The sequence below is a fragment of the Aulonocara sp. 'chitande type north' Nkhata Bay genome, linkage group LG22 (genome assembly GCF_057382095.1).
Source record: "Aulonocara sp. 'chitande type north' Nkhata Bay isolate Kocher_YH1m ecotype deep benthic linkage group LG22, A_spYH_male_GT1.1, whole genome shotgun sequence".
NCBI classification, from domain to species: domain Eukaryota; kingdom Metazoa; phylum Chordata; class Actinopteri; order Cichliformes; family Cichlidae; genus Aulonocara; species Aulonocara sp. 'chitande type north' Nkhata Bay.
The window spans coordinates 6,746,299-6,767,196 of record NC_141364.1 but is presented as its reverse complement, the minus strand read 5'-3'; the positions used below and the strand labels follow the sequence as shown (position 1 = coordinate 6,767,196).

Below are 20,898 nucleotides of genomic sequence, written 5' to 3'. Positions count from 1 at the left end.
TTACAGTGTATATATAGATGTATTATATATAATAGACAAATATTGTTTGTTTAATGTGTTGGCATTATTGCATTTGGCTCAATGCTTACATATATGTGGACAAAGAAAATGTACATGCTGTGATAACTGTTTCTGATAAAATGAAGAGTAGACTGATATATTAAATATTCCTTTATTACAGAGGTGAAGGGAGCCACCAGGCTGAAGAAGGAGTCCTATCAGGCTTGGTTAGCCTGTGGGACTCCGGAGGCAGCCGACAGGTATCGACAGGCCAAGCGGAATGCGGCTCGGGCAGTGGCTGAAGCAAAAACTCGGGTGTGGGAGGAGTTTGGAGAGGCCATGGAAAAAGACTTTCGGACTGCCTCGAAGAGATTCTGGCAAACCGTCAGGCGTCTCAGGAGGGGAAAGCGGTGCTCTACCTGCACTGTGTATAGTGCTGGCGGAGCGCTACTGACGTCGACTGAGAAAATTGTCAGGCGGTGGAAGGAATACTTCGAGGACCTCCTTAATCCTACTGACACGTCTTCCGAGGAGGAAGCAGAGTCTGGGGATGAGGGGAATGACCCGCCAATTTCCGGGGGCGAGGTCACTGAGGCAGTTAAACAACTCCTTGGTGGCAGAGCCCCTGGTGTTGATGAGGTCCGCCCCGAGTTCCTGAAGGCTCTGGACGTTGTAGGGCTGTCCTGGTTGACACGCCTCTGCAATGTTGCGTGGAGATCAGGGGCAGTACCTGTGGACTGGCAGACCAGGGTGGTGGTCCCCATCTTTAAGAAGGGGGACCGGAGGGTGTGTTCCAACTACAGGGGGATCACACTCCTCAGCCTCCCTGGGAAAGTCTATGCCAGGGTGCTGGAAAGGAGAGTTCGTCCGCTAGTCGAACCTCGGATACAGGAGGAACAATGCGGTTTTCGTCCTGGTCGCGGAACACTGGACCAGCTCTTTATCCTCTCCAGGATACTTGAGGGTGCATGGGAGTTTGCCCAACCAGTCTACATGTGTTTTGTGGACTTGGAGAAGGCATTCGACCGTGTCCCTCGGGGTGTCCTGTGGGAGGTGTTGCGGGAGTATGGGGTGTCTGGCCCATTGCTACGGGCCATTCGATCCCTATACAACCGTTGCAAGAGCTTGGTTCGCATTGCCGGCAATAAGTCGGACTCGTTCCCGGTGGGTGATGGGCTCCGCCAGGGCTGCCCTTTGTCTCCGGTTCTGTTCATAATTTTTATGGACAGGATTTCTAGGCGCAGCCAAGTGGCGTAGGGCTTTCGCTTTGGTGGCCTCAGAATCTCATCTCTGATTTTTGCGGATGATGTGGTTCTGTTGGCTTCATCGGGTGAGGGCCTCCAGCTCGCACTGGAACAGTTCGCAGCCGAGTGTGAAGCAGCGGGAATGAGGAACAACACCTCCAAATCTGAGGCCATGGTTCTCAGCCGGAAAAGGGTGGAGTGCCCACTCCGGGTCGGGGATGAGTTCCTGCCCCAAGTGGAGGAGTTCAAGTATCTCGGGGTCTTGTTCGCGAGTGATGGGAGAAGGGAGCCGGAGATCGACAGACGGATTGGGGCTGCGGCTGCAGTAATGCAGACGCTGCACCGGTCCGTCGTGGTGAAGAGGGAGCTGAGTGTAAAAGCGAAGCTCTCAATTTACCGGTCGATCTACGTCCCTACCCTCACCTATGGCCACGAGCTGTGGGTAGTGACCGAAAGAACGAGATCGCGGATACAAGCGGCAGAAATGAGCTTCCTCCGAAGGGTGGCTGGCCTCTCCCTTAGAGATAGGGTGAGAAGTTCGGCCATCCGGGAGGGGCTCAGAGTACAGCAGCTGCTGCTCCACATCGAAAGGAGCCAGCTGAGGTGGTTCGGGCATCTGACAAGGATGCCCCCTGGGCGCCTCCTGGGTGAGGTGTTCCAGGCATGTCCCACCGGGAGGAGGCCCCGGGGCAGACCCAGGACACGCTGGAGAGATTAGATTTCTCGGCTGGCCTGGGAACGCCTTGGTGTTCCCCCGGATAAGCTGGAGGAGGTGGCTGGGGAGAGGGAGGTCTGGGCCTCTTTGCTTAGGCTGCTGCCCCTGCGACCCGGCCCCGGATAAAGCGGATGAAGATGGATGGATGGATGGATGGGTGAGAAAATCACATCATTTCATAACTGCTTTAAGTCATACAGAATAGATATCAGAGCCACACCGAACGAGATGGACGCAAACAAAAACGCCCCAAACGCCCCTAATGTGACGCGTGCACATTCGCGCCTCAACGTGTGTCCAAGAAAAATCCATCGATATTTTGACGTGCGTGAACCAGGAATGTGGGAGGAAGTTGTTCCAGACGGTATCTTTGCAAGATGGCAGCTGTCGAGCTAGCGCTTGAAGAGAGTCTCCCTTCTCTATGTACTGTGGAGAGCAGAGCAGCGGCGTAAAAGACGTCCTCGCCGTACCTGGGTCCATCAGGTCCTCCAGAGGCGTGAGCAGTTTGGTAAGTTTCACCATTTGCTCCAGGAGCTGCGCCTGGATGACGGCAGATTCCAGCGATATCGCCGTCTTTCACTCGGCCAGTTTGAGGACCTGCTTTCCCGCGTCGGTCCCAGAATCGCCCGCCTAGACACCAATTACAGGCGCTCAATCCCACCTGCAGAGCGCCTGTCCATCTGCCTGAGGTTAGTAAAAGTATTTAATACGGTAGTCCTTTATTGATACCTGTGCTAATATATGCTAAACCATCCATTTATACACTGCTAACATGGATGTGCTATGCTAACAGTGAATGCTCTCGGTGTTTACTGATAGCAAACTGTGGTACGGAGACGACTGTTTATAATACAGGGAGTGCAGTATTATTAGGCAAATGAGTATTTTGTCCACATCATCCTCTTCATGCATGTTGTCTTACTCCAAGCTGTATAGGCTCGAAAGCCTACTACCAATTAAGCATATTAGGTGATGTGCATCGCTGTAATGAGAAGGGGTGTGGTCTAATGACATCAACACCCTATATCAGGTGTGCATAATTATTAGGCAACGTCCTTTCCTTTGGCAAAATGGGTCAAAAGAAGGACTTGACAGGCTCAGAAAAGTCAAAAATAGTGAGATATCTTGCAGAGGGATGCAGCAGTCTCAAAATTGCAAAGCTTCTGAAGCGTGATCATCGAACAATCAAGCTTTTCATTCAAAATAGTCAACAGGGTCGCAAGAAGCGTGTGGAAAAACCAAGGCGCAAAATAACTGCCCATGAACTGAGAAAAGTCAAGCGTGCAGCTGCCAAGATGCCACTTGCCACCAGTTTGGCCATATTTCAGAGCTGCAACATCACTGGAGTGCCCAAAAGCACAAGGTGCGCAATACTCAGAGACATGGCCAAGGTAAGAAAGGCTGAAAGACGACCACCACTGAACAAGACACACAAGCTGAAACGTCAAGACTGGGCCAAGAAATATCTCAAGACTGGTTTTTCTAAGGTTTTATGGACTGATGAAATGAGAGTGAGTCTTGATGGGCCAGATGGATGGGCCCGTGGCTGGATTGGTAAAGGGCAGAGAGCTCCAGTCCGACTCAGACGCCAGCAAGGTGGAGGTGGAGTACTGGTTTGGGCTGGTATCATCAAAGATGAGCTTGTGGGGCCTTTTCGGGTTGAGGATGGAGTCAAGCTCAACTCCCAGTCCTACTGCCAGTTTCTGGAAGACACCTTCTTCAAGCAGTGGTACAGGAAGAAGTCTGCATCCTTCAAGAAAAACATGATTTTCATGCAGGACAATGCTCCATCACATGCGTCCAAGTACTCCACAGCGTGGCTGGCAAGAAAGGGTATAAAAGAAGAAAAACTAATGACATGGCCACCTTGTTCACCTGATCTGAACCCCATTGAGAACCTGTGGTCCATCATCAAATGTGAGATTTACAAGGAGGGAAAACAGTACACCTCTCTGAACAGTGTCTGGGAGGCTGTGGTTGCTGCTGCACGCAATGTTGATGGTGAACAGATCAAAACACTGACAGAATCCATGGATGGCAGGTTTTGAGTGTCCTTGCAAAGAAAGGTGGCTATATTGGTCGCTGATTTGTTTTTGTTTTGTTTATGAATGTCAGAAATGTATATTTGTGAATGTGGAGATGTTATATTGGTTTCACTGGTAAAAATAAATAATTGAAATGGGTATATATTTGTTTTTTGTTAAGTTACCTAATAATTGTGCACAGTAATAGTCACCTGCACACACAGATATCCCCCTAAAATAGCTAAAACTAAAAACAAACTAAAAACTACTTCCAAAAACATTCAGCTTTGATATTAATGAGTTTTTTGGGTTCATTGAGAACATGGTTGTTGTTCAATAATAAAATTATTCCTCAAAAATACAACTTGCCTAATAATTCTGCACTCCCTGTATTTCTAGTGATACTCAGAAGCTCTCATCAAGTCCCGATTTAATTCGATTTATGCTGTTATCAGTGTTTGAATGATAGCATGGCTGTGGTGTCACATCAATGTATGCGCTCGGTGTTTGCTGATATCAAACTGTAGCATTAGGACCACTGAGTTAACCTTTGTAGTGATACATACTCCTTTTTATTTAGACCTGGTTTAATTCTGGGATAGTTGAATATTTGTATATAATCACCGCAGACTGTTTTAGATTATATCTAATATATATCATGTAATTATCCTTATAATTACAAAATGCGTTATGTAAGATTTATGTTGTGTAATTTGTAATTTTGTAATTTCAATAATGTATTTTGTAACTGCAGTACACATAATACTAATTTTAAACAATTTTGTCCAGGTTCCTTGCCACCGGGGACTCCTTCAGGACCATCGCGTTCAGTTTTCAAGTTGGTGTGTCCACGGTGAGCCAGATCATCCCCCAGGTAGCGACGGCCATCTAGTGGACGATTTCATGGCTGTGCCTGCAACTGAAGACTGGCGGTCCATCACAGAGGGATTCCAGGAGCGCTGGAGCTTTCCTCTGTGCTGTGGAGCTCTGGAGCCAGCACAAAACACAAAGAAATGAGAAGACTGCTACTAGATTTTAATTTCAACATCGAAAAAAAACAAACAGGATATAATCAGATTGGTTGTAGACATTTAGTAAAGGTGATCACAAGGGAATCCCACCGAATAAAAAGCTATCAGTGCTTACCGTACATCTGATGCTACAATTACATACCTGTGGTGCAGCAGCAGGAGCTCAGGGACTGGGGAGCCAGGAGAAGCAACAGGGGATGCTCTGCTGCAGAATCAGTTGGTTCTATCAATACAGTATTAAATGTTAACAGGTTGAATATAATAATCGTAGAGTAGGCAGTGGTCCCTCATTTATTGCAGCAGGGGTTCTCAGAATAACTAGCCCCTGGTCACGCACTTTATACACTGTTTTCCCCACACACATGAACATTGGTCACAGTTCTCACAATTGATTCTCAAAGTGCAAACCTTTGTAGATTGCAAAACGTAAAAGTATTATGCCGCGTTTTGTCTTCATCTGCCTGCCACTTTCGTGCGCCTTTTTCCCTCACGGTGCAGGTGTCTATTTCCGAATGAGGGTCATAGTTATGGGTGTTTTTGTGCTGTTTTTTCTATTGGACGTGATGGTTATCAAAACCAAACGTGATAAATTTGGCAAGCGCAGGATACACGACACGAAGGAGATTTGTCAATCAGGCTGCAGAATGCAATGCTGTACTGTGCAATAAAAAATCAGCGAAAAAGCGAAGCAGTGACGGATGAACAGCGGGACCACTGTGTGCTGTTTATTAATAAACAATAAAATATATTCCTAAATGACAACATGCATAAAAGCAGAACGGTATTTGTACGTCAGTGGGAAAATAGCGGTGGCTTGCTAGCTTTTGTGCGGCTTCCCCGGGTCAGCGAAAACTTTAGAGAAAACTTAAGAGAAATGAATGAACTTACCAGGTTGCCCGATCTCTTCACATATCTTCCTCCAAGCTCGGTCCTTTTTATTCCTGTCTCGGTACAGAAAGCAGCTGGTGTCGTACGGCTCCGGGTTGTTTGGTACTGCATTGATTAGCTTTATAGGGCGACCGTGGCTCAGGGGGTTGGGAATCGAATCAGTACCCGGAAGGTCGCCGGTTTGATCCCTGGGCTCTCTGTCCTGGTCGTTGTGTCCTTGGGCAAGACACTTTACCCTACTTGCCTACTGGTGTTGGCCAGAGGGGCCGATGGCGCGATATGGCAGCCTCGCTTCTGTCAGCCTGCCCCAGGGCAGCTGTGGCTACAACCGTAGCTTGCCTCCACCAGTGTATGAATGTGAGAGTGATTGTAAAGCGCTTTGGGTGCCTAGAAAAGCGCTATATAAATCCAATCCATTATTATTATTATTATTATTATTATTATTATTTCCCTCCATTGAAGTATGAAGGGCTTTGGCTGGATCTGCCCCTTTGACCTAGGTCACAGCCACGTCACCAGGTTCCTGATTGGTTGTCGCAGCGCGATTTGACGCTGGAGTTCAGATTTTTCCAACTCGAGCGGTAGACCCGAAACGCGCGTATGCGCAAAATACAACACAAAAACTCACACGCGTGGTTTTATTCGCGAGTTAAACGCGCCAGACACGCTAGACTGACGCACGTTTCAGGCGTTTTGGCGACGCAAATCTGCTTCCGAATTTTCGTGGGAGCCGCAATCGCGGGTCATCGCGCTTTTCCGGCGCCCCCCGTGTGCAGCAGCCTGTTACAGCAGCTCTGCTCATTCTGAGTTTCTTTCTTTCTTATCTTTTTCTTCTCGTAATTTTTTTTATAACTAACGTATCAGTAATTAGACCCTGCAACCATGTTCTACCGTTTTGTGCTAGTTCTGGTCGTTTTTCTTAGTTTATTTCTACTTTTTTCACGCGTGTCTGGGGACCCAGAGCAGGGATCCTTTGTTTACAGTAAGGATCAGCTGTTAGCGTTGAGTCCCGCAGCGGTACTGTCGGCGGGCAGACCCGACATTCCCAGCGAGCTGAGGAGGAAAAGACGGGGGTGTCGTGCTGGGAAGGAGCGCCGTCGCCCCAGAAGGAGACGTTATCGACCATCTCTTCCTTCTGTAATCATTGGAAACGTAAGATCTTTGCCCAATAAGATGGATGAGCTCACGTCGCTAACCTGGTCACAGAGGGAGTACCGGCAATGTAGCATCATGATGCTAACGGAGTCGTGGCTAACACCGCTAACTCCGGACACGAGCGTGACACTACCGGGATTTCAGATGCTGCGAGTGGACAGGACGAGAGAGAGCGGTAAGAGGAAAGGAGGGGGACTGACAGTGTTTGTGAACGACAGATGGTGTAACCCTGGGCACATCACTGTGAAAGAACAACTCTGCAGCAGAGACATTGAGCTGTTAGCCGTTAGCATGCGTCCGTACTACCTGCCCCAGGAGTTCTCGCATGTTATCGCGATAACAGCGTATGTCCCCCCCTCGGCCAACGCGGATGCAGCCTGTGACACTCTCCACTCAGTGGTCAGCAGACTGCAAACACAATCTCCGAGAGCCCTTCTCATAATATCAGGGGACTTCAATCATGCCTCACTGGACTCCACACTGCCCACCTTCACCCAGTATGTGACCTGCTCAACCAGAGACAATAAAACACTGGACTTACTGTATGCCAATGCAGAAGAGGCATACAGTTCATCACCTCTCCCTCCACTGGGCAAATCTGACCACAACCTGGTGTACCTTGTCCCTGTGTATGAGCCCTTAGTGCGCAGGGAGCCACCAGCCACCCGCACAGTACAGAGATGGTCAGAGGAGAGCGAGGAGGCTCTTAAGGACTGTTTTGAGTCGACTGTGTGGGAGGTGATCTGTGACGACCACGGAGAGGACATCGACAGCCTTACTACATGCATTACTGACTATATTAATTTCTGTGTGGATAACACCGTACCTACCAGGACTGTACGGTGTTTCTCCAACAACAAACCTTGGATTACCCCAGAAATTAAAGCTATCCTCAAGCAGAAGAGGAGGGCCTTCAAATCCAAAGACAAAGAGGAGCTGAAAAGGGTGCAGAGAGAGTTGAGGAGACTGATAAGGAATGGGAAGGACAGCTACAGGCAGAAGATGGAGAACCAGCTTCAGCAAAACAACGTTGGTGAAGTCTGGAGAGGCCTCAGAACCATCTCAGGCCACAAACATCAGAACTCTCTGCCTGAGAGGGATGTGAGATGGGCAAATGAACTGAATCATTTCTTCAACAGATTTGATTCAACCATGAGACAGTCTCCAACATCGGCTGCTGACTCACCCACCCCCACTGCTGCTGTTCCACCTCTGACACCTCAGACACTTCTCACCTCCTCTATTCACCCTGCTCACTCCTCCCCACCCCCAACAACAGCATCCAATACACACTCAACACAAGGCTCCAGCCTGTCTCTCTCAACCACCCAGGTTAGGAGGGAACTGAGGAGGATTAATGGCAAGAAGGCAGCGGGTCCAGATGGCATCAGCTCGAGGGTCGTCAGGTCCTGCGCGGACCAACTGTGTGGGGTGATAGAGCACCTCTTCAACCTGAGCCTGAGGCTGGGAAGAGTCCCACAGCTCTGGAAAACCTCCTGTGTTGTTCCAGTGCCAAAGACTTCACGCCCCAAGGACCTCAACAGCTATAGGCCGGTGGCTCTGACATCCCACCTGATGAAGACCCTGGAGCGGTTGGTCCTGGCTCAGCTTCGGCGCCTAACAAGCTCATCACTGGACCCACTTCAGTTTGCCTACCAGCCTGGCATTGGAGCGGATGATGCCGTCATTCACCTCCTACATCGTTCCCTCGCTCACCTGGAGACCGCTGGAAGCACTGTGAGAATCATGTTCTTTGATTTCTCCAGTGCCTTCAACACCATTCTTCCCTCGGTTCTGAAGGACAAGCTGGAGAACTCAGGAGTGGACCATCACCTCACTACCTGGATTTTGGACTACCTCACCGACCGACCACAGTATGTGAGAACTCAGGGCTGTGTGTCGGACAGGGTCGTCTGCAGTACGGGGGCCCCACAGGGAACGGTTCTGGCTCCGTTCCTCTTCACCATCTACACTGCAGACTTCTCCCACAACTCCACCCAGTGCTTCCTGCAGAAGTTCTCTGATGACTCTACAATAGTCGGCCTCATCACTGATGGGGACGACAAGGAGTACAGAGGACTGACTCAAGACTTTGTGGACTGGTGCCAGCTGAACTACCTCCAGATCAATGCCAGTAAAACCAAGGAGCTGGTGGTAGACTTCCGCAGGCACAAGCATTCTCCACTGCAACCACTGAACATCCAAGGTATGGACATCGAGGCTGTGGACAGCTACAGGTACCTTGGTGTTTATCTGAACAACAGACTGGACTGGACTCATAACTCAGACGCCCTCTACAGGAAAGGGCAGAGCGGGCTGTACCTGCTGCGGAGACTCAGGTCATTTGGAGTGGAGGGCCCACTCCTGAAGACCTTCTATGACTCTGTTGTGGCTTCCGCTATCTTTTATGGTGTGGTCTGCTGGGGCGGCAGCATCTCTGCTGGGGACAGGAAGAGACTGAACAAGCTGATCCGAAGGGCCAGCTCTGTTCTAGGATGCCCTCTGGACCCAGTGGAGGTGGTGAGTGACAGGAGAATGGCGGCTAAGCTGTCATCCCTGTTGGACAACATCTCCCACCCCATGCAGCAGACTGTGACAGCACTGAGCAGCTCCTTCAGTGGGAGACTGCGGCACCCACGGTGTGGGACGGAGAGATTTCGCAGGTCTTTCCTCCCCACTGCTGTCAGACTCCACAACAAAGACTTTAACTGAACAAACACACACATCCACACATGTGCAATAACACTAAGTGCAATAATCTTTTCTGGCATCGTTGTATTTTTACTCAGTTGTATATAGCATTTGTATTCTATTTTTATCTTATTGTATATTTTTATTCTATTTTATTCTACTGTATATAGTATATTATTTTATTCTATTCTGTACAGTTGTGTACTGTATTTATTCTTATTGTATTCTAATTTTTGCATCATAACTTTTGCACTGTCCACTTCCTGCTGTGACAAAACAAATTTCCCACGTGTGGGACTAATAAAGGTTATCTTATCTTATCTTATCTTTTCCATTGACTTTACATGTAAACCTGACGCTCTATTCGCATCCATCGCGTTCGGTGTGAACACACCGTTATAGTGCTTGGGCTCAGGTGGTTGTTAAGACCCAGAAACATCAGCTGTTTGGGAAAATATAATGACAGTTCACTCTGCATGTTCTGAACTTCTCTCTTTAGTGCATTTAATTACAGTGAATAACAAAACACCGTTCAAAAAAGGTCAGAACAGTTGTTAGGTTCAGTCTGCAAAAAGCTTAAAGCCAACCAATGTCAGTTTTCTCCCAGAATTCACAGAGTTACTTAGAAAAAGGATCCTGGTGTTATTTGTCTCTCAGAAACAGTTCATAACTTCCCTTCAACTCATTCATGTCACCTAAAAGGTAAACCTGCTTCTCCATCACCTGTTCAGCTCTGATGATTCAGTAAGGACATCTCCTGGTTTCATCTTCATGTTTCCCTCTCACCACATATCCAAACCGATATCATGACCAGCAGCTTTACAGCTGTGGCTCCAGCAAACATCAGCTGATACTAGAAATGAATATTCAATAAATTCTAACAACAGCTGATCAAGCTTAAACGTGCTGGTTTCCTGTTTCTGGCACAAAGTGGGCGATAAATAAACAACAGAGAAAAGCCAATCAGCTGATCATTGATCAGTTTCATGATTGAAGTACAAACAGGAGAGGGAGGGGGGGGGGAGAGAATGAGAGAAGAGGCAGCTGTGCAGCGTAAAGACAGAATAACTCCAGCTTTTTGTCTTTTCCCATTCTAGCTAAAGTACGGGACAAACTGCGTCTCTTCTCAGCTCAATACGAAACGCATAATATTTTCTCTGAATGAGGGACCATTCCATCTTTTAAGGAGCTGTTGGCAACTCTACTAACTAACCTTATGAATAAAATAAAGTTCACTATCAGTAACATCATAGCAACCGAACAGCTGTATAGAAACTCCGTCATGCTAGCTCACGCAGTACGAGTTATTGTAACTGACTGTAAAAAGTCAGCACAACGAAAATAAACTCCACCTAAACTTGGTTTATATCTGACCCAGATAGACTGCAGGTCATGACTTCTTACCTGAAGTTCAGTTCACCTGATACTCGAACCGGCGGCCGCTTCGGGTCTCTGCTCCTCCTGCCTCCCCTTCCCTCATCCACCTGTTGCCTCTGTGGAAGCCCCGCCATAGCCACCACCAAACAACTGAGTTATTTTTACATATCAGCCTGCATCTGGCCAATCCACCAGGGCCGTGCAGAGAGGTTTAAAGGGGCGGGTGCTCAAAGTTAAAAAGGGGCACATTGAACCAGGCTGAATAACAACAACACACATTCATCAAGAATCTAATATGGGAAGGGCAGGGCTGTGTTGATCTGAGACTGTAGACATTAAAAAGTCCATAGGAGAGATGGTAGCTGATTAAACAAGTGTCATGAGATAATAACAAAATGCAAAGATTGGTGACAGCGCTTGGAACCATAAGGCAACAAAAAACTGTGAGAAATAAACTTGGCTCTGCCTGTGAATCACTCTTTGCTTCTCTTCTTCCTTCCATCCCATCATTTCATATATCACTCTCCACTTGCTATGTGAGAACAAGGCACAACTTGCTATTGCAATAAACTATAATCTAATTATCCACACCTAACAACTCTTGCACTTAATCTATAATAAAATGATGACAGAAAAACGTTATAGCCCTGCCTTTAGTAGCCTCACACAGCTCCTGCTGTTTCCTCCTCATGTCCTTACCAGCCATGTCTGGACAATGTTATATCATGAGTAATATTTTTTTTTAAAAATCCATCTAAATAAAACACACACATGCACGCACACACAGTGACATTTCAGACCTTCTTCAGAATACTGAATATACTATGGGCATCATGGTGCTGATCCAGAATCCTTACATTATTATTTATTACTAGAGCTACAATAATAAAGCAAAGAGGAGGGGGAAGTAATAAATATGAAATAATGTCATTATGATGATTCCATTTGTTTCACTATCCACTCTGTGCAGGGGCAAAGCTTATTACATGTTTAAACTGTAGAGATACAATCATTTTACTGCTGTAAAATCCAAATTTTGTCTTATTTAAAATATAAATCTAATATAATCTGCTTCTTAATGTATGTTCTTTAAAATACAGTGTGTGTTTTTTAATATATTATAATTATAATAATGCATAATTATGTGGACATGCATATTAGATCGTTTTTTAGTGAAATATAATCCCTCCAGAAAGGCAGGAAAAGCCCGGAAACTTACTTTAAAACTAAATATGTTCCCTAAAACGGTGACAGAGCTACAGACCCATGACAGCCAGGTAGCCAGCAGCTATGACCAGCACTACTTGTGCAGTTAATAAAAGGACAGGTAATGTTTGTCACGCTGTTCGTCAGTTGCCACAAGACAACTTACCAACGTGTAAGTAATAAGCCAATACTCCTGTGTGCTACACACTACAGTGTACGCTGCACACCTACTTACTGGTTTTGTCGCATCAGTCTGTGTCTCTGAGTTAACTTGTGTTTCTCTTACAGCTCCGGACCTGAAAAAATGCGCGTGCTCTTTGTGAGCTCGTTCCCGGCTCGTAACCAGCGCGTTCTGCCGTCAAGGGCGATCATTGGTTAAATGTGATCATGTGACTGATGCAAGAAGATCCTTTTATTTAGCAAAACTGTGATTAATAGTTAAATATTATTGTTGAGGGGCACAGACAGGACTCCGCACGCACGCACACACACATAAAAAATAATAATTTTTTTTCTTTAAAAAGTTGCCTCAACAAAAGGGCACTTTGGGCACCCATCAGGAAAGGGGCGGGTGCTCAAGCCCCTCTAGCCTCCCCCTCTGCACGTGCCTGCAATCCACCACCTCTCATTGTTCATGCTGTTACAAAAAAAATAAATAAATAAGTCATCAGCCCACTGTGCAAATGTCCGATGGCTAGTCCAGCTATGTTAACTTGTTAATCTTTCGCTGAAAAAATGTTTTCTGTGGTGCCGTCTTTCGTGCTTGGCTCTCCTACCTTTGCTAACATGATGCTCATAGTGCAAAACCCGGTGCTGCATTCACTTACCCTTGGACATCTGAGCTTCACTGTGAAACCATAATCGTACATTTGATATTTCATTGAATTTTATTGTTTTAGCTTCGGGGTGGCACCTGGGGTAGCCAGTCTGGTTGGGGGGGTGGCCTGTGCCGCCCCAGGCCACCCCGCTGGACACGCCACTGACTGCTGTAACTGGAGCCTCGTCGTCTCCTCTCTCTATATACTGGACTGTATGTAGCAGAGATGACAATAAAGTTTACTTTGACTTCAGCAGCGAGCAGGCGCACTGAGGGCTCTCGCGCTTACTTTTCGCATACAGAATTTCGACAAAACATCGGTGCAAATTAAATTCTGTATCATGATGTCTGGTGTTTTCGTATTTGTTTGTTTGTTTTTATTTTGTTTTATTTTGCGAGTTGGTTATTAGATGCTGCTCCAGCCGGTCAGAGAATCCCCCGCCCTCTCCTCCCTGTGCCGCAAGTAGCAGGCGCACCTCGCAAACGGAGGAAGCTCTTACTCCCAGCAAATGTGCGATAGAAAGCCGACCGGTGCCCATGACATTCACAAAATGCGCTGACTAACGTCGGGGCAGCATGAGTACGAGTATAAATTTTTTTTTTGCCGATGCCCGTGATGCCCCCCACCACGATGCCGCCCCGGGCAACCGCCCATGTCGCCCGCTACTGGTATGTAGCGGAGATGACAATAAAGTTTACTTTCACTTCAGCATCAAGCAGGTGCACCGAGGGCTCTCGCGCTCACTTTTCGCGTATAGAATTTCGAAAAAACGTCGGTGCAAATTATAAGTCTGTATTATAATGTCTGGTGTTTTCGTGTTTGTTGCCACCTTGGATGGACAATACTGCCAAATGCCTCCATCTGGTAGTGAAGCGCAGCAGTTTCTTATAAGCCCACTAATTGTCAGCTGGGAAGGTGTGGATGTTAGTGGTGCATTCGTGAACATCATGTGAGATCCTACCCCAGAATCTACTTCACTACAATCGGCCACGTAAAACCAGAGTCATGATAAACAATTTATACGCGCATTTTTTTTACTGGGGGGCAGAGGGGAAGTTTTAGGAGTGACGTCGAAAGAGAGGAAGAAACAAAGACAGCAGAAAAAGAGAGAGAGAGAGTTTTGAGATGTGAGAGATTTGTGACATTTAGCATGTTTGGAGTGCGTAGTTAGTGTGTTGTCTTTTTTAGTTAGTGTGTAGCGTTGTGGATAGTTTTGTGTTGTGTGTGAGAACAATGAGGCGACCGCTGTCTCCAGGTAAAAAACAGGATGAAATACTAATAAAGGTACTAATTTCCTGAGACATCACTTTGCAGAGGAATTTTTAAGACTGAATTGATATCAGAACAGCAGGTTACAATATTAAATAAATATTAATATTACCTGAAAAAACAAGGAGGCAGTATTAGTTTTGCCAGCACAATTATTTATTAATCACTAAGTAAGAGCTGATTCAAGTTCTGATTCACATGCTCATCAGAAAAATACCAGAAATGTAAAAACTGTTATTAATAAAAATAATAAAATGACCAACAATCTTCTTTGCACTCAACTTGCTTAACTGGAGGTTTGTATACTTGTCAAGAAGGTGGTGTGTTTGTCTGTGTGGTCTTTGGATTCAGTTTCTCAAATATGAACTTCTCAACTCCTCAATTTCAGAGACGTCACCTGGAGCTGTAAGGTCCAAAAAATAAAGTTAGTCCCATTAATCTTGCACTGGCTTTTACATGCAGTATCAATGCAACCCAGAGTAACAAAGAAAATTAATTTACTTACATGGTTCAGTATTTCTTTCTGAAATAAAATGGAAAAATAAATATTTTCGTATCAGTTTTGTACTGCTTATTAGATAATCAGCTCAACTCATTTGAATCTCTCACCTTTTTTCTTTTTGTAAACAGCAACACCAACAGCAACGAGGACGAGAATAAGAGCAACAACTACTGAAGCAATGATGGAAATCAACATGCCAGACGGCGTCTCTGCACAGTAAAACACAGATGTGCAGATGAAGCAGGTTAAAACAGACGTCCATCCATCTCTAGTTAATCTATAAATCACAATGCACTATAACATCTACATCAAGCTCTACTGATGAAAAACACATCCAAATAAATTCAGTAACAGCTCCCCAACTCTAAGGCAAAAAAGAAGTAACAAACGTTTATATAAATTGTGAATATTTTAAGTAAACTTTCAAATGTATAAGTTCCAGTATTCCTGTCATAGTTAGTCTAAACAATGGATTTAAAAAAAGGGTTATCTCAGGAATGTTAACAGCAGTCACAACTTGCATATAAGGAACAAAAGACAGACTATCATTAATATCATGATAACCAAACATTTAAAAAAATACTCTTTTAGGATCCCAATTAGTTATTCAGACAGTAGCAGCTGTTCTTCTTGGAGTCCAAACAAAAAACAAGACAAAACATTAAAATATTACGTTTTAGACAATCCACAGCATCAGCAAACAAAATTAATGAATGAGTCTTTTTATCTCACCTTTTCTAATGTTCCCCTCTGGGTTGGTTCTGATCAGTGCTTGATTCAGTTTGGTGACAATATCCTCAACACCAGAGAGATGAAACACGCAGTCATACCTCTCCCACTCTTCAGGCGTGTCTGATGAAAGTTTCAAATCAACACTCATCTGGAAGGTCCCATCATTGTTGCGGAGGATCTCTCCAGGATCCACACCTTCATGAAGCTCCTCTCCATCTTTCCTCCAGAACATCTCGGCTCTGTTAGGATAGAAACCTGTAGCGTGGCAGCTGACTGGAGAGGAGGAAGACTTCTGGAGGAGAGACACTGAGGGAAGAACTGGAGAGAGACTGGCAGTTGTTACATTCTTTTTTTTTTTAATGTATTCTATTCTACATTTGAAGCAAGAAATACATATGAATTCTATTTGACTACATTTAATCAGATTCTCTAATTCTACCTGCTGTCTGCAGAAAGCTCCTGCCATACTGCAAATACTGCTTTAAAAATTCAGGGCACCGATGGCCTAAAAAGTTTTTATTTCCTTCTAATCGAGCTTTATAAGCATCCCATCTCAGTTTGGTGATGACAGCCTGTGGTTTTGGAGTGATCCATGTCAGTGTCTTCAGGTCCAAAACTAGAAAATCTTCTCCATCATAACCAAACTGATTGAACCCATTAATCTCTCCAGTCTCATCATCCCACTCACAGCCATTCATCCTCTGCATGATATGAACACCTGAAAAGAGAGACAGCAACAGTAACTGTGATAAACCAGTAAGATGCCAGCACAGCTAATACTTGAAACTACACCTTTACTACAAATAAACAATGCAAATGCAAAAATAAATACTTTTAAAATTAAAATTAAACTGATTTTTAAAAATTCATTACAATATTTCAACAGTAAAAAGGTGAAACAAATCCATACCGTCAGTTTGGTTTAAACGTTGCCTGAAAGTTTCAATGTTAGCCTTGAAGACCTGATGACTCTGCTTAGATATCGAACTATACCACTCCAGGTGCTCAGGATGATCCTCAAAGAATTTAATCCAGTCTTTCTTTGGCTCTGCTCCTCTTACATTATTGAAGTCACCTATCTGAACTTCATCAACAAATGCAACAGCCACAAACTCTGGGATGCTCTGGACTCCAGGGGTTTCAGTGCAGAAAAACTTCAAGGAGTGTTTTACTGTAAAATTGGGAGGACTTTGAATTAAGAGACACTCCTATTATGTAGTTTTTAATATAATTTAAGAAGTTTAAATATAAATTAAAACTTGTTTCAGATTAATCATTTTTGCAGAAAAATTAACCTACAACAAAGTTTTAGAGGGAAAAAACACTGGAAACCTGCTCATTTATGAAATACTGTTAGTGTTGTCTAAAATTACAGTTCTATTACTAATTCTTCGTTAACTCTACTACTACTCCAAACATACATTACCATTATACAAATGAATATAGCACATTCTGAAATCCACATCTACAGCAAAAGTACATTCACTGATAATACTAACATGTTTCCTACACACACTCTGACTGTGACATTTCAGGGGTGCACACATCATCCTTCCACCACTGACCACCTTAACAATAGTATAGAACAGAATGCTTTTATTGTCACAAACACACAGCTCCCCTAGAGTGCAACTTCCACCACTGGTGCAGACAATGGTGTAAGATGAAAAGATAAAATAAAAGATAAAAGATCAAGTAATTTGCTTTTAGAATAAGTTAACTCTCACAATTGTAAATAACCTAGCTGTACGTGTATAATGCGCTGTATTGCTGTATTTAATAACACTCTGTAGTGCTTTCCTGTCAGCTACAGTGCAGTTAAAAACAACAGGATGTCACAAGAGAAGATACAAAACATCTGTAAAAGCATAGCCACAGCTGCTGATCTAAAATCCATCTTCTATATGCTTAAATATCTCCCTGTGCCTTTTTGACAAGTTAGGTAGTGTTAGTAGTCCATGTCAGTTGTTGACACTCTCCACCAACAAATGAGTAAAATGGCGACAGCTCTTAGTAAAACTAAGTCTTGTCTTGCGATTGAAGTTAAGAGAAATATTTTTTAAAGAAAAACTTGAAATATGATCTTACCTGAAGATGCAGCATGGCAGCAGAGGAGTAATATGAGCACACACTTCATCTTTTTTTCCATTTTCACGTTCACTAACACAAGAAAAACAACAGAACAAAAAAAACTGGGAGTGGTAAGGTGACTTGTCCAAAGTCTATGTTCTGTTAGGCTGGGCCAAAGTTCTCTGAGTCAGAAATAATTAAACATTAAACAGACTGTGTGCCTCCTACAGTCTCCCTGTTTTGCCCATGGCATCCAGTGTTCATGCCATGGGAAAACATTGAACAAACAAGACAGAACTGAAACTCTTTTTTTTAGATACTTTAGAGAGATTTATTTTCTATTAATGCTACTTCCGCTGCTTCAGTTGAGTCACAAATGTTACCTAGCTTAATAAAAACAATTGAAAAAAAAAAGCCAAAATTTAAACAATTATTATTTAGTAAAACTAAAGTAATCCCCTATTGCTGGGTTCAGACAATCGAGGTATAAATACTCTTGCACAGAAATAATTAAATTTCTATGTTTTATTTGTAATTAGGATCAAACAGTGGATGCTACTCTCAAACTGGACTAAAAGTACTGTTTAAATGGAGCTATATTAGATGAACAAATTTATTATAGGAGGTTGGTGACTCAGATATGCATTTTTAAGGGTTTTGTGTACAGACAATATCACTGAAACACTGTGATATTGAAAGAAACTGAAAACCAGAATCAACCTATCAGATCTTCAAACACATTCTAGGACCTGAATAATAAAAAAACAAACTGTCAGAGACAATAAATCAGGAACTGTATTTTTACTGAGTATATGCATGTAATAGGGCTTTATCTAATGAACAACAGGTGAACTTCATCATGTGTTTTCTCTGGGGCGATCGTGCCTCAAGAGTTGGCAGTTCGTCTTGTAATCGGAAGGTTGCCGGTTCGAGCAAGGGAACCCAACCGTTGGATGTTAACAAAAAGTATTGCACAGTGAAAAGGCACTACAGCTTAGTTGTCCACCCCTCCATTGTCCTCCTGTTTCCTCTCCCTCTCCCCTCCAGAGAGGAGTTAAACAGTTTGATGGTGTGTGAGACAAAGGAGTTTTTAAGTCTGTTGGTTCTTGTCTTTGGAAGTAGCAACATGTCACTGAACAGACTCCTCTGGTTGTTTATGGCCGTGTGCAGAGGATGCCCAGCATTGTCCATAATGTCCATCAGTTTCTTTAGTGTCCTTTTCTCTGCAACTGTCACCAGAGTGTCCAGCTTCATGCCGACCACAGAGCCAGCCTTCCTGATCAGTTTCTCCAGCCTGGATGAGTCCTTCTTTGCTGTGCTGCTCCCCCAGCACACCACAGCATAGAAAAGTATGGTCTGGATATTTGCATCACGGACATAGAGGACTCTGGGATTTCAGATCACTTCCCGGTTTTGTTTAATACTGTAGCAAGTGCTGTGGACTTGAACATTGAACGAGAATAAGACCGAAATCATAGTCTTTGGTAGCCACACTCCACTAGACCAGTTAGCTGATGCCCTAGGCCCTCTCGCTAGCCATCTTTCGTCCACTGTAAGAAACCTCAGAGTGTTCCTGGATGGCTCTTTTAAACTCGAGAAACAGGTGTCCACCGTGGTAAAAAACAGCTTTTACCAGTTGCGTCAGATTTCCAAAGCAAAGCCGTTCCTTCCTTTAAAGGACCTTGAAAAGCTTATCCACGCATTTATTACATCTAGATTGGACTACTGTAACTCCCTCTACTCGGGCCTTCAACACTCCTCTCTTTGCCGACTCCAGTTAATTCAAAATGCAGCTGCGCGTCTTTTAACAGGTACGAGAATTCATGAACACATAACTCCAATCTTAGCCAAATTACATTGGCTCCCTGTTAAATATCGTATAGATTTTAAAATTCTTTTGTTCACTTTTAATATTTTGAATAATTTAGCGCCCAGTTATCTTTCTGATTTACTCCATTCATACAATCCCAACAGAGCACTTAGATCGTCAAACCACAGGCTCCTAGGACAACCTAGGACTCGAATGAAGTTGAGAGGCGACCGGGCCTTTGCATCCGTGGCACCCAGACTCTGGAATAACCTCCCCGTTCATATTCGCACTGCCGAGTCTATCCAGTCTTTTAAATTACGTCTTAAAACTTATTTTTTTACTTTGGCTTTTGATTCTGTCTAGTTGGCTGTTTTTAGCTTGTTGCGTTGTTACCTATTGTTGTTGTTCTCTTTTATTGTTTGTTTTATCTGTCTCATGTTTTTATTGATTGTGAAGCACTATGGTCAACACTGTTGTTTTAATATGTGCTATATAAATAAATTTTGATTTGATTTGATTTGATTTGAAAAGTACTCCAGCAACCACCGACTGGTAAAACATCCTCAGGAGCTTCCTGCAGATGTTAAAAGACCTCAGCCTCCTGAGGAAGTACAGTCGGCTTTGGGCTTTTTTATACAGGTGCTCTGTGTTGCATGACAAGGTTCTATAACAAAGGAGGCAAATTATTACACGATGTTACCCTGTCAGACCAGAGGTGCCGCTAATGAGGCTGATAAGAGAGAGGGGAGAAGAAGAAAGCAGGCGAGAGAAAAGATGGAGTGCCGCTGTAAAGCCTGAAATAAAGTGCTGAACCCAGACGCCGCCTCCGCTACCTAATTACAAACGTAACAAATTGGCGACGAGGATGAGTGCTTCAGTACCGAGCCCACTGCCCTTTTTGCAACATGTGGGTGAGCCGCCGATGCTATGGAGCCCCGCAGGGGACATGGGAGAAAAAAAAATTAAGACGGACTTCCAACAATGGCAGCAGCTACTTAGTTGTAATATTACTCTTTCTGGGTCACAAAATACACTTTTAAGCTATCTTGAGCCGTGAATGTAATTGTGTAGATGTCAGATATCTGCTCGGTTTACAAGACATCACATATTTGCAAAAGTGCTCCGACGTTTTCGGAGATCTGACACCCACCATCTCGAAGCTAACGGGAGGTCGAGACCTACTACAGCCGGGCCACTTTTGAGAGTTTTGTTTGTAAATTAACTTGCTGATTTTACAGCTTACATTATCTTCATGTGTAACTTAAAAAATAAGAAAAACAATTGTGATTTGACAATTTCATATTTTATTAACTCATAAAGACATTTGAACTAGCATTAATGAAACAATATTTATTTACAAGACGAA

General features: G+C 44.2%; 1 protein-coding gene across 1 annotated transcript; it reads right to left on the bottom strand.

Annotated features, from left to right (window-relative positions):
- Positions 1–14,552: 14,552 nt before the first annotated feature.
- Positions 14,553–17,863, bottom strand: LOC147303362 (major histocompatibility complex class I-related protein 1-like). Its single transcript, XM_086280874.1, has 7 exons — positions 17,741–17,863; positions 16,563–16,823; positions 16,092–16,370; positions 15,653–15,970; positions 15,028–15,129; positions 14,924–14,941; positions 14,553–14,821 (listed from the first exon to the last, which is right to left on the bottom strand). Exons 1-7 carry the CDS (start codon positions 17,799–17,801, stop codon positions 14,766–14,768), a joined length of 1,095 nt encoding a protein of 364 aa, XP_086137000.1. The 5' UTR covers positions 17,802–17,863; the 3' UTR covers positions 14,553–14,765.
- Between the last annotated feature and the right edge of the window lie 3,035 nt (positions 17,864–20,898).

Bases quoted from the DNA above. Each gene is read 5' to 3' on its own strand.
- LOC147303362 (XM_086280874.1), bottom strand. From the start codon at position 17,801: ATGGAAAAAAAGATGAAGTGTGTGCTCATATTACTCCTCTGCTGCCAT. The intron at 16,824-17,740 runs GTAAGATCATAT...CCAATTTTACAG, and splicing joins CTGCCATGCTGCATCTTCAG to TAAAACACTCCTTGAAGTTT. The intron at 15,130-15,652 runs GTGAGATAAAAA...TTTACTGTGCAG, and splicing joins AGAGGGGAACATTAGAAAAG to AGACGCCGTCTGGCATGTTG.